The following is a 12,424-nucleotide window of genomic DNA, read 5'->3' on the forward strand; positions in this document are numbered from 1 at the left end:
TTTTTTCCGATTATAATTATTGGAAATGCTATGCCTTTAGGGTTTTCTGTTTTGTTTTGGTATTGCGTGTGTTTTGAAATTAACCAAATTAGTATTGTTACCTACCAGAAGCTGCTGGACAGTTTGCATAGAAAATACTCTGTGTTCTCCATCCCTTTACTCCTCCTCTTCTCGGCTGTCCCCACCTATCTCACACCCTCTTATTGCCATGTTTCTGTGATTGTTACTACTGTGTTAGATACATGAACAACACATTTTATGTTGCTATGCCAGGGTAAATTGGCGGTGACAAGCCACTTGAATTTAAGTGTTCTAAGATGCAATGAAAATGGTTTCACTAGTTTACTGCATCTCTTGTATAATGCAGAAAGGGTGTGACTTCATGACATGCTGGTAAGAATACTGTGCTACCTGCATGTAAATCAATGAAGTTAGAACACCCCCTCACACCATATACAAAAATAAACTCAAAATGGCTTAAAGACTTCAACATAAGACACTATAAATCTCTTACAAGAGAACATAGGCGAAATATTATCTGACATAAATCTTAACAGTGTTCTCCTAGGGCAGTCTACCCAGGCAATAGAAATAAAAGCAAAAATAAACAAATGGGACCTAATTAAACTTATAGGAATACTGTGGGAATTATATGAGTTGGAGCTCAGTTTGATCTCTTCTACCACCAGCTGTGTGGTCTTGTGCAAGCTGCTTAACCATGACACCCCTTTTTACCCAGAAGATGGTTTGGAGGATAAATGAGATGATGTATGTAAAGACTCTAACAGAGTACACAGCACATAAATAAATGATATATATATATATATTTTTTTTTTTTGGTATTCCATAAAGTTAACTTTCAAAGCTTTTAAAGATTACGTTCTAGATCCATCAGTTTTTACCTTTAAAACAGTTGATTAGAACTTAACAAAGTAATGTTTATTGTGTTGCATGTTTAGTTTGAACTAAAGTAGTTACTGAAATTTAGGTAAGTACATCTGAAGTGTCTGAAGGATTTTAGAGCTTTACGTAAATTGCCTTAATTGGAAGAAAAGTAATTTTATTGTTAGAATAAAACTAGATAAGAAAGCCAGTGGGGTTTGTTTTGTTTTGTTTTTTGTGTCATGTGTCTGTTGCTACTCAAAAGATATCTTATACCTTTGGAAATGAAATTGTATCCTTGAATCTTTGGTTTTATTAATTGCTTTGAGTGTGTTAAGTACTTCGTAAGATACCGTTCTTACCTTTTTGGACAAATGCTCACTTATGAGAGTTTGCTTAAATGTTGGGAGCCTCATTCCTGGAAACATTGTGGGTTGGAATAAAGAAGATTAATTGGCAAATGGACTGTATTTAAGGTTCATATACCAGTTGTTTGGAACTCAGTACATTTTTCCAAAGAAATAACAAAAAAGTTTACTTAAAGATTTACAGTGACATATTTTAGTGATAATTCAGGAATCTTATTAAGTATTTTCTATGTATCATGAACTCAAGAATAGTGAAAAAACAAGTGCTTTGCTATCACGGAGCTTGCCATGTAGTGACATAACATAGTGGGAAACAGCTCATATGTGGAAACATCTCCTTTTTGCATTTAATTTAGGTCTTAGTTAAGATAGACTCTTTTCCCATTCCCAACAGCCACAGTAGCTGTGGGACTACTCAGAATATATTTTTCTCTGAGGGAGGCAGACCCAGAATCATGTGGTCCATCAGTGTGCAGTCATTAATAATACAGAAGTACTTACAATTGTACGTTATAGTAAATCAGCAGATCATTAAGAAAATTCAACCCCTTAAGATAATTTCAGAGATAGTTCTGTAGGGCTGGTTTTGGTAATTACTCTTAGTATAGCAATCTGCGTGACTTAGAGCTGTTACTGATCAAACTAAAGTTACCCCTTGCTTTTAATAATATGACTTGTGTAAAGTCTGAACCTACCTCCCAAGATGGTAGTAATTGCTGTTTGTTCCTTTTGTGACTTTTTACTCCCTCCTTAAATTTTTTCCTTATGTGATTTCTAGAACCATGTAAGAATGTGATCTATAATAGAACCATAACACTACATATGTTCTATTATAGTTTGTGAAAACATTACAGAATAATATAATTAAGATAAAGCCATAATAGAATATTAAATTATTAGAATAGAACCATATTCTACTGATTCTGTATTTAGTAATTTTCTATGTTTTTCATGAATTTCTCATCTAATTTTTTAAGTGTTAGTACTCTACTATTTTTCGTCTCATTTTCCAGTTTTTGTGAACTCTTCCTTGAATGGGGAAGGCTACTATCTGCTGATAATTTCCAGAATTGTATCTCTAGTCATGATCTTTCCCCTGAGCCTAGGTTCTGTACTTGCTGGGTATGTCTGGCTGAATGTCCATAGACCCCCCCCACAATTTCTAAATTGTTTGGGGGACCTGGGAATCTGCAGTGTTTATACTCTGATGATAGTTACCATATTGTATTACACATGGGTGGGCATTTCCCCCTCCTCCTCGCTAATGTTTGTGTTAAAGGGTATAAATAGCAGATTCTTCACATGTAGAAAAATACCTCAGAATATTAATAAAGCAATACATAAACAGCTACAAATTCATATAATAGAAGTTGAAGTTATATTCAGACAGCTCAGTGAAAGAGTGATCAGATGTGTTACAAATTAGTTATAGTGTAAAATAGGAGATGAATAAATTAGACTGCATTAAAATTAAGAACTCTTCTTTATCAAATGATACCATTAAGCATTCTCCACTGAAGGGACCTAGGACTCCTTGGAGAAATAGCTGATTTCAGGACTGGGGCAGGGGAAGTACAATATAAGCCTAGAACATCTTGTGCCGGAAGGTAAGGAGGGCCCATAGAATGATGGGAATTTATTAAAATGATGCAGGAGCCAGCCTGAAGGGGAGGGACTCCCACTGGCCAAATGTGAGATAATTTAAGCATCAAGTTAGATAATGATGATAAAATATTAACACCCATTGAAATAAAAGCTGTAAGTCCACACTGAAATACATAAGTACATATAGAAATGGAGGAGAAAGGAAATCCTTTCCCTACAGGAGGAAGCTAAGTGAAAAATGTTGAAGGAATGATGGAGTTAGAAAGCTACCATATGGCAATTGTATCAGTTACCTACTGCCCCGTAACAAATTACCCCAAAGTGTAGTGGCTTAAAATAACACACATTTATTATTTCACATTTCTCTGGGCTTAACTGTGTTCTCTGCTTCATGGTCACTCAGAAGGCTGAAATGAAGGCATTAGCCTGGGATTTGTGGTCCCATCTGAATACTTTATTGGGGAAGGATCTACATCCACACTCCTTCACTGGTTGCTGGCAGCATTCAGTTCCCTGTGGGCTGCTGGCTGGAAGTCCCACTATGTTTCTTGTTATGTGGGTTTCATGAAAGCGTGCAGGCCGAGAAGTTTGTAGACAGAGACTTGTCAGCAAGATAGAAGTCACCGCCTTCTGTAATCTAATCGCAAAGTGATATTGCCTTGATTTTGTCATGCTCTGTTGGTTAAAAGCAAGTGCCACAAGGGAAGAAGATTATACCAGGCTGTGACTATCAGGAGGGGGGAGTCATCTTAGAGGCTGGCCATTCCAGCAGCTGTCATGATATAATTGACTCAGACAGGAATCATCAGTGGATGTTAAAATGAGTAGGGGGGAGTTTGAGGAGTAACTCGGATATTTACATAGTCTAAAAACATCTTCCCACAAGATGTGGATTAAATGCAGAGGGGAAAATGTAACTTTACAGTGGAGGAATCTGGCTGCCCTTATCTGAGTGATCCAAGTTAACATTACCAGTAATGAGAAGAATCAACAGTACCTGGTTCCTAATGTCTGGGAAGAGCACATTACCGCCTCTGTAGTATTTTGCCAGAAAGGCATAACCTGAATTTAATCATGAGGAGACATTAGGTAAACCTACTGAGGGACTGTCCTTGAAGTAACTGGCCAAATGTCAGTCACGAAGGACCTAAACAAACTGAAGAATTGTTCCGGTTTGAAGTGCACTAGTGAGAGAAATGGCTGTTGAATACAGCACATGGTCCAGGATTATTTTTTCTATAAAGAATGCTCTTGGGATATATTTACATATTACGGAGTAATATAGACTATTATTATGGAACCATAATAGAATATTAGAACAAACAGAATCGATCCATAGTCTATTGGTTCTGTTCCTGTATTGGATTGTTAAGTATAAGTCACTTCTGCATAACTGAAGTTACGATGGATGATGGTTGTTTTAAGGGAAAACAAGCAAGTACTTAGGTGATTTATAAGCTGAACTGTCTTTTTCATAGAAGATCAAAATTTCTTGAAAACAACTGACACAATCTGGTCATTCACACTTGAGTATTTGGCAGACATCATTTTCTCAAAAATGAGCTGTGAGCCTGTCACTTCAAGGAAGATGACAGGTGACACATGAAAAAACAGAAAACCTCCCCAAAGAAATAGAAGATATAAAGATGTATCAAATGATAATTTTAGAACTGAAAACCATTTACTGATACAGTGGCACAGCAAGTGAATCAACAGCAGAACAAAACAAAGAGAGAAGAATCAGTAAACTGGAAGACAGAACAAAAGAAATTACCCAATAGAAATAGAAATAGGAAACAGACTGAAAAAAGTAATCCACAGAGCCTCAGGGAACTGTGGGATTATAAAAAATGACTTAACACTTGTGCCATTGGATTCCCAGGAGAGGAAGAAAGAGGACAGTGTTGAAAAAGTACTTAAGGAAATATGGGCTGAAAAATTTCCTGAATTTGGCAAAAATATAATCTGTAGATTCAAGAAACTGAGTGAACATTAAACAAGATGAACGTATAAAAATCTACAGCAAGACCGTGCAAAGTCAAGCTTTTAAAAACTAAAGACAGGTAAATGTTGAAACCAGCACAAGAAAAGTGTCACTTGATATAGATGGGAAAAACAGTTTAAATAACAGCTTTCTCATCAGAAACCATGGAAGTCAAGAGGAAATTACGCATTTTTCAGTGCTGAAAGAAAAGAAATGCCAGCCCCAAACCCTGTATCCAGAGAAGACATCCTTCTGGAATGAAAGAGAAAATAAGACATTCTCAGATGAAAGAAAATTAAGAGAATATGTTGTCACCTGTGCTGAGAGGGAAGTTTTTAGCACTAAGTGCATGGTTTAAAAATGAAGACTGAATTTTGAGTCAGTAATCTGTGCCCCTGCCTCATGAACCAGAAAGAGAAGGAATCTACCCAGGGAAGGAAATAAAGATAAAAGCAGAAATCATTGAAATTGAAAACAGAAAAACAACAGAAAAAAATAAATGAGAGAAGGAGCTGGTTCTTCAAAAAGATCAATAAGTTGACAAACTTCTAGCAAGACAGAGAGAAGTAAAGTCAAAAACAAATGATCAGGATCAGGAGTGAGATAGAAGGTATCACCATGGACCCTGCAGATACGAGAAAGATAAAAAGGGACTACTGTGAACAACTCTGTATATGTAAATTTGGCAACTTTGATGCGATGGACCAGTTTTTTGAAAAATACCAACCACCACACCTCACCCAATATGAAATAAGTAACTTAAATAGCCCTATCATCTCAATGCAAAAATAAACACTGTACAAAAAAGATAAGTATAGATCAGTATTCTCCTATCAATGTAGATGCAAAAATCCTAGACAAAATATAAGCAACTATAATTAAGCGATATGTTTAAAAAAAAAAAAAAACAGCCATGAATGGTTCATTGCAGGGATGCAGGACTGCTTCACTATTTGAAAATCAACTAATATAATTCACTGTATTACCATGCTAAAGAAGAATCATCACATGGGCATATAAGTTGATGGAGAAAAAGCATTTGATAAAATTCAGGACCCCTTTATGATTTGGGGGGAAAAAAAAGAAACTAAGAAAAAGATATTTAGGGGGAATTTACTCAGTTTGGATAAGGAACAGTTATAAAAACCTACCTTATGCTTAGTGATATATTGGGAGACTCAGATTCACAAATGTCCAGTTATTAAAGAGCTTTAGATTTTCACTTTCCTTGCTGCCTGCTTTTTATACTGAGTATCTGTTAAGCATTTATATGCACTTCACATAAGCAAGCAGTACTTTAAAACTGAAATAATATTTATAGTTCACAAAGAGAGCTTGTAACCAAATAAGACAGTGCTGTCACCTCTTAAAGTCTGCTAGATAAAGATAAATGTCTAAATATTCTGACAGCATGCCCCTTGAAAATATTCTAAACTTTACAGTGTGCATCTATAAAATTTATTCTTATTCTCTCACATCTTGACACTTTTAAGATCAAAGTAACTCTAAACAATACGACATAAAAGAGATCCAAAAATATTTTCTTCATTTCTTTGCCAGAAAGTTTCTTTAGAAAATATTTCCCTACTCCTACTGATTTAATATATACTAAAATTGATAATTGTAATAAAAATTTTAAAATTCTGAATAATGTCGACTTGAAGAAAAAGAATCTAGTGCCTTTATCTGCTGAAAGGCAAGGCTTGCTAGCTTCCTACAGTTAATATAATTGTTAAAACAAAATCAGGTTTTTTTCCTAGGACAAAAGTCACTGACCGTATTAATAACTTCTAAAACAAATGCTCTTTATTTTCAGAAGTATAAAACAAGTTTATAATCCCACAGTTCCCTGAGGCTCTGTGGATTATTTTTTCAGTCTATTTTCTTTCTATTGTTCAGACTGGGTAATTTCTTTTGCTCTGTCTTCCACTTTACTGATTCTTTTCTCTGTTCTATTCTGCTGTTGAGTTCACTCATTGTGCTACTGAATCAGTTACTGGTTTTCAGGTCTACAATTACCATTCAATTTGTCTTTATATCCTGTTTCTTTGCTGAGGTTTTCTATTTTTTCGTGTTTCACATGTCAGTAATTTTCTTTGAAGTGACAGGCTCACTGTTCAATGCACTGATGCTTAAAATTCCACTTAAACCAAGTTCCTTAAGGCTATCTAGCTTTTTACATGTACCTATAAAATGCTTCCTTGAATAAATTTAGGATAATGTTAAATCTGGCAAGGGATATCAAAAGACAATGAGACAGTTGCTGCCTTCATGGGCTTTAAAATCTGAGAAAGGGACTAAATAAAGGGTGAAAGAATTATAATGGTCAAGATTACTATAAATAGTTTCTGGTTTCTCTGAAACTAAGATTAATCTGAAAAATATGTATGAATTTGCTAACTAGGAATGCATATATATCTTATAAAAAAAATCTGTGTAGCTTTTGAACTGTGAACAATAGTATGATGGGAAACTATTATTTTTTAAGTGATAACATTTTTGTCTTTCTTAACTAGAGACAAATTTATGTGCTATGAAGCAATTTTATTAAATCTGGGGCTTCTTACTGAGTTTTAAAATTCAGCTTTATTGAGCTATAACTTTTCATATAATAAAGTACCAATTTTACATGTACATTTAATGTGTCTTGACAAATGTGTGTAGTTTTTTAAGCACCACCACAATCAAGATTCCGTCACCCCAAAATGCTACCTGGTACCCCTTTGCATTCATCCCCCTGCCACAACCCCGATTTTTAGGTAACTATTGTTTACCTTTATACATGGAATTTATGAATGGAATCTTGTGCCATGTAACTTTTTGTATCTGGCTTCTTTTACATAACATGGCTTTTGAGATTTGTTTATGTTGTGTGTTATCAGTAGTGTTCCCTGTTCATTACTGAGTAGTACTCTGTTGTTTGGATACAATACAGTTTATCTGACAGTTGTTGAACATTTAGGTTGTTTCTTGTTTAGGCTGTTGACAGTGAAGCTTCTGTGGACATAAGCCTTTGTGTGCACATGTTTTCATTTGAGATCCTAACTAGCAATGTATAAAAATTTCAATTGCTCTACATTTTCACCACCACTTGGTATGTCAGCATTTCTGTTTAGATACATATACTGTATGTCTGGGCGTTAGCTTTCTACTGCTGTGTAACAAATAACCATAAACCTAGTAGCTTAAAAGAGCGCCTATTTATTATTTCATAGTTCTGCAGGTTAGAAACTTAGCATAGGGTCTCCAGAGACCACAAGGTGAAATCTAGGTATCAGCCAGACGACATCAGCATCTGGAGGGTTTGGGGAAGATTCTGTTTGTGAGCTCATTTAGGTTGTTGGCTGAATTCAGTTCTTTGCCATCTCCCTTGTGTTGAATTCTTCTCATGTTTTGAATCTCTGACTTCCCCTTTCCCCTTTCAGAAGGCTCTTAAGATTACAACAGGCCCACCTGAGCAATCTTATCCTAAGGTCAACTGATTTGGAACCTTAATTACACGTACAAAATCTCTGCAGCAGTCCCTAAATTAATGTTTGAATAAGTGGGAGAGAAATGTTTGTATACCAGGGGCTGGGAATTTCAGAAGGCCATCCTAGAATTCTATAGGACATAGCCATTTGTTCTACATTTTCAGCAACACTTCGTATCTCAGGTTTCAAATTCTTCCATCTATCTATCTATCTATCTATCTATCTATCTATCTATCTATCTATCTATCTATCTATCTATCTAATCTATCTATCTATTTTTCTGTCTGTCTGTCTGTCTGTCTGTCTGTCTGTCTGTCTATCTATCTATCTATCTATCTATCTATCTATCTATCTATCTATCTATCTATCTATACTGAGGGATAACTACATATAAAAGGGTTCTGGGACACAGTGTGTATGTGTCTGTGTGTGTGGCTTTCCTCTGTACATTCACAGAATTCTCAGTTGCCAGCTGGGTGTCCTACAGAATTCAACTCAATTCTGACAGTGTCTGTCTAGAGATAACATTAGATTGCACAGGTTAAGAGCTCAGTCCTGCAGGATCTTCCCTTCCTTGTTTAGATTCCAGTTGCAAGTTCAGGTTGTCACCTGAGGTTCTGACCAGCTAGTTATAGATTGGAGGTTCCAATAGCTCCCTCCTTGGGTTTGATTAATTTGTTGGTGCAGCTCTCAGAACTCAGAGAACATTTTACTTACTAAATCACTGGCTTATTACAAAAGGATGCAACTCAGGAACAGCCAGATGGAAGAGATGTGTGGGGAGCTTCCATGCCCTTTCCAGGTGTTCCACTCTTCCTGCATCTACAGTGCTCACAAGCCCAGCTCTCCATCCCGTCTTTTTGATTTTTTTCCGGAAGCTTCATTACATAGGCATGATTGATTACATCACTGGCCATTGATGAATGGTTCAACCTTCAGCCCCTCTCTCTCCCCCAGAGATTAGGTGGTGGGACTAAAAGTTCCAACCTCTGATCACATGATTGGCTCTCCTGGCAACTAGACCCTATCGTTAGGTCCTTGCCCAAGTCACCTCATTTAACATAACAAGGCACCTTTATAGCTCTCCTCACTTAAGAAATTCTGAGGAGCTCTGTGCTAGAAATGGATGAGGATGAAATATGTTTCCTATTATGTATCAGAATATATGTAGGATTGTTACATCTTCCTAAAGAACTGACTCTTTTAAAGTTATAGAATAGTCTTATCCCTGGTAACATTCTTTTTTCTAGATTCTACATTGGCCGTTATTACTAGCCAGTCTTTCTTTTGATTATTATTTGTGTGGTATATCTTTTTCAATCTTTTTAGAACTCCATCTCTGCTCATTAATAATGTCATTTTATTAATGTTTGCTACTTCTATCTTTATTTTAATATGTATTTGGTATATAAAGTGGCATAAAATTAGGTTAAGCAGTTCTGGAAAATTATCTGCTTTAGTTTTCAAGGGAAAGACTAAGTATTGGCAACAAGATAAGAATTGAAGATGCCAATTTACTGATAAACTTTTCTTAGACTTTACGTTTACTCAGAATAAGAGGTAATTTAGGAGTTTAAAAACTAGCCAGCCAGACTAAAATGGTATTTCAGGCTGTATTCAATAACTTCTTAGGATTTGTAAGTATATTCAAACATTTCAATGTTAATCCTGTTGTACACGTACTGCCAGACAGGGTCAAGGTTAGACAGACGGGGTGTGGGATGCATGCTGTACTCAGTTTCATTACTGAACATTAAAATTTCAATTTATATTACTTTAAATTCTGTAGACTTTTTTACAAGTTCTTGATATTTACCTCATGTAAGATTGTTATACTTGGAATTTATACAGTCTTAGATTTAGAACTACTCCTGGTTCCATTAACCAAATGGTTGATCTTCTACAAGCTACTTGATCTCCCTGGACCCAGTCATCAAGAATTGTTCAGTGTAGGCATTGGGTCAGGTCTGTAGTTTTTCTGGGGTATTTTTTCCTTAAGTAAAATTTTTGTAAAGTAGGAATTCAGGCAGATTATAGTAACTTAGAGTTTATCCATGAGCTAAGACTTCTCATGAAAAGAAAACTATGGAGTCCAAGTGGCTGGCTGTCTTGCGTTGGGTCTACCTTCCTAGTAATACTTTTCCTATTTCAGTTGCACAGCACACAGAAAATTGTTTCATTGCAGGTATAAATAATAACAGGTCTTTGTTTTCTTAACAGTTTTACAATCTCAGGAAACTCTTCAATTAAATAGAGATGGCCGAGAGGGGAGGGTATAGCTCAAGTGGTAGAGTGCATGCCTAGCGTGCACAGGGTCCTGGGTTCAATCCCCAGTATCTCCTCTAAAAGTAAATTAAAAAAAATAAACCTAATGACCCCTCCCCCCCAAAAAAAGAGATAGCAGGAGGAGCTTTATTCTGATCTCTACACAAAAATAAGTTCCTCTAGCAGGACAAGTTAGAGTATTGACCGTCTCCAGTGTGTTAAAACTTGATACTCAGTGTGTCTAGGGCATTAATTTAAATCAAACGTTTGCATATGTCTTAAGTGGCAGAGCCATAACTTAGGCCTGTTTGATTCAACAGCTCTTTCTATATCATACTGTATAGTTTTTTTCTTATCAAAAAATATTTATACATCTAGGCACGTTAGTTTATGTCTTATTTCCCAGTGTTTTGTGACTCAGAGTATATAAGTATAATCTTTTAAAAACATTTGTGCCAATTGTGTGACTAATTATTGTCATTATTTTTTTTCTCCAGGGAAATGAGGCGAGTTATCCTTTGGAAATGTGCTCACACTGTAAGTCAAATATTCTTATCGAGAACTTCTTTTATTTTCCCATCTCTGTATATGTTTGTATGTAAATACATACTTCTATGCATCTGTATAGCAAAGTTAGTCCTTAACACTTTCAAATGGGTAGTGGATTTGACTTAAAGTCTTTATAAGTTGCCAGAATAGGGAAATTTTTTTTATAAACCTCTTTATTGTTAGTATCTGTGCTATGTTGTAGTTACACACCGACCCTCAAATCTCAGTGGCTTCACCCACCAGAAGTTTTTCAGATTAACAAAGCTTCAGGTAAACAGTTAACTTACTATAACTTGTGATTACATAAAATAAAGTGCTTATTGGAGGCAAAACTGTGGTAGACTAAGGAGCTATTGGCACAAGACCCTTCTGGGCAGAGTGAGGAGTGTAAGAAGTGTGGGTGGACTGGTAATTTCTGACTGTCCTGGAGAACATAAAGAAAATGACAGTCTTGGAAATTCTTGAGTCAAGGATCAGAGGACCAGGGAGCTTAAATCATAACCAGAAGGTCTCTTGCGTGGAAGGACAGTGACGGGGAAAGAGGGAGGTCATGAGAATTGGAATGGGTCCCTTGGTGAATTTGGATGCCGTGAGGTCCCAGGACTGCCCAGCCGTTCTGAGCCTCGCTTGCCCCTCCTTCCATTCCTGTTCGGCGAGGCTGGTCCTGCCTTGTTTGCAGACATCTTACATTGTGATGAGGTGTCTCTTCTTTTCTGTCTCATGAAAGCCATTTCCCCGTTGCCCTTGTTTCGTTAGTCTCCTTTGTTTTCCACAAACACGTGTCCGTTGCTTTCGTTCTCGTCAGCACCTCTGCTTGCCTGTGGGCTCTGGGTGAGCGGTCTCCCACCAGCTCCTTAATGGCTGGCGTCCTCTCGGCGTAGACGCCCGCTCTGCGGAGGAGTTTTCCCTTCCTCTCTGCTCTCCTCAGGTTTCTCTCGATCATGGGTAGTGCCCTGTTTATTTTCTTTAGAGCAGTTCCCATAAGCTTAAGTTACTTGTTTATTAACCCACTTTATCTTCCATTTTGTAACTTCTACAATTTTTTTAAACTTTTTTTTATGGTGACACTCTGACCAGTGACCCACAATTCTGCCATCCCAGGTGCTATTTATATTTTGTTTTACTCTTTCCTCCCAGGCTTTCCTTTATGAATTTCTTGTATAATTGTGATCACATGTAGATGTGTATTTCTGTTTTAAACATAAAGATAAAATGTTGCATCCAGCGTACTAGAATGGACCAAAACCAAACCTGACTATGACTGTAGACCAGAGGCTGGTAAAGTACCATCTGGCGAC

General features: G+C 36.5%; 1 protein-coding gene across 1 annotated transcript in view; it reads left to right on the forward strand.

The window, feature by feature from the left end:
* PPP3R1 (protein phosphatase 3 regulatory subunit B, alpha) overlaps positions 1 to 12,424 on the forward strand; it is a 53,568-nt gene that overhangs the window by 17,405 nt on the left and 23,739 nt on the right. Inside the window, exon 2 of the mRNA XM_031467173.2 lies at positions 11,075 to 11,114. Within this exon, the coding sequence (XP_031323033.1) occupies positions 11,075 to 11,114 (40 nt within the window). The remainder of the gene's footprint in view (positions 1 to 11,074; positions 11,115 to 12,424) is intronic.

The sequence above is a fragment of the Camelus dromedarius genome, chromosome 15, assembly GCF_036321535.1.
Source record: "Camelus dromedarius isolate mCamDro1 chromosome 15, mCamDro1.pat, whole genome shotgun sequence".
NCBI classification, from domain to species: Eukaryota; Metazoa; Chordata; class Mammalia; order Artiodactyla; family Camelidae; genus Camelus; species Camelus dromedarius.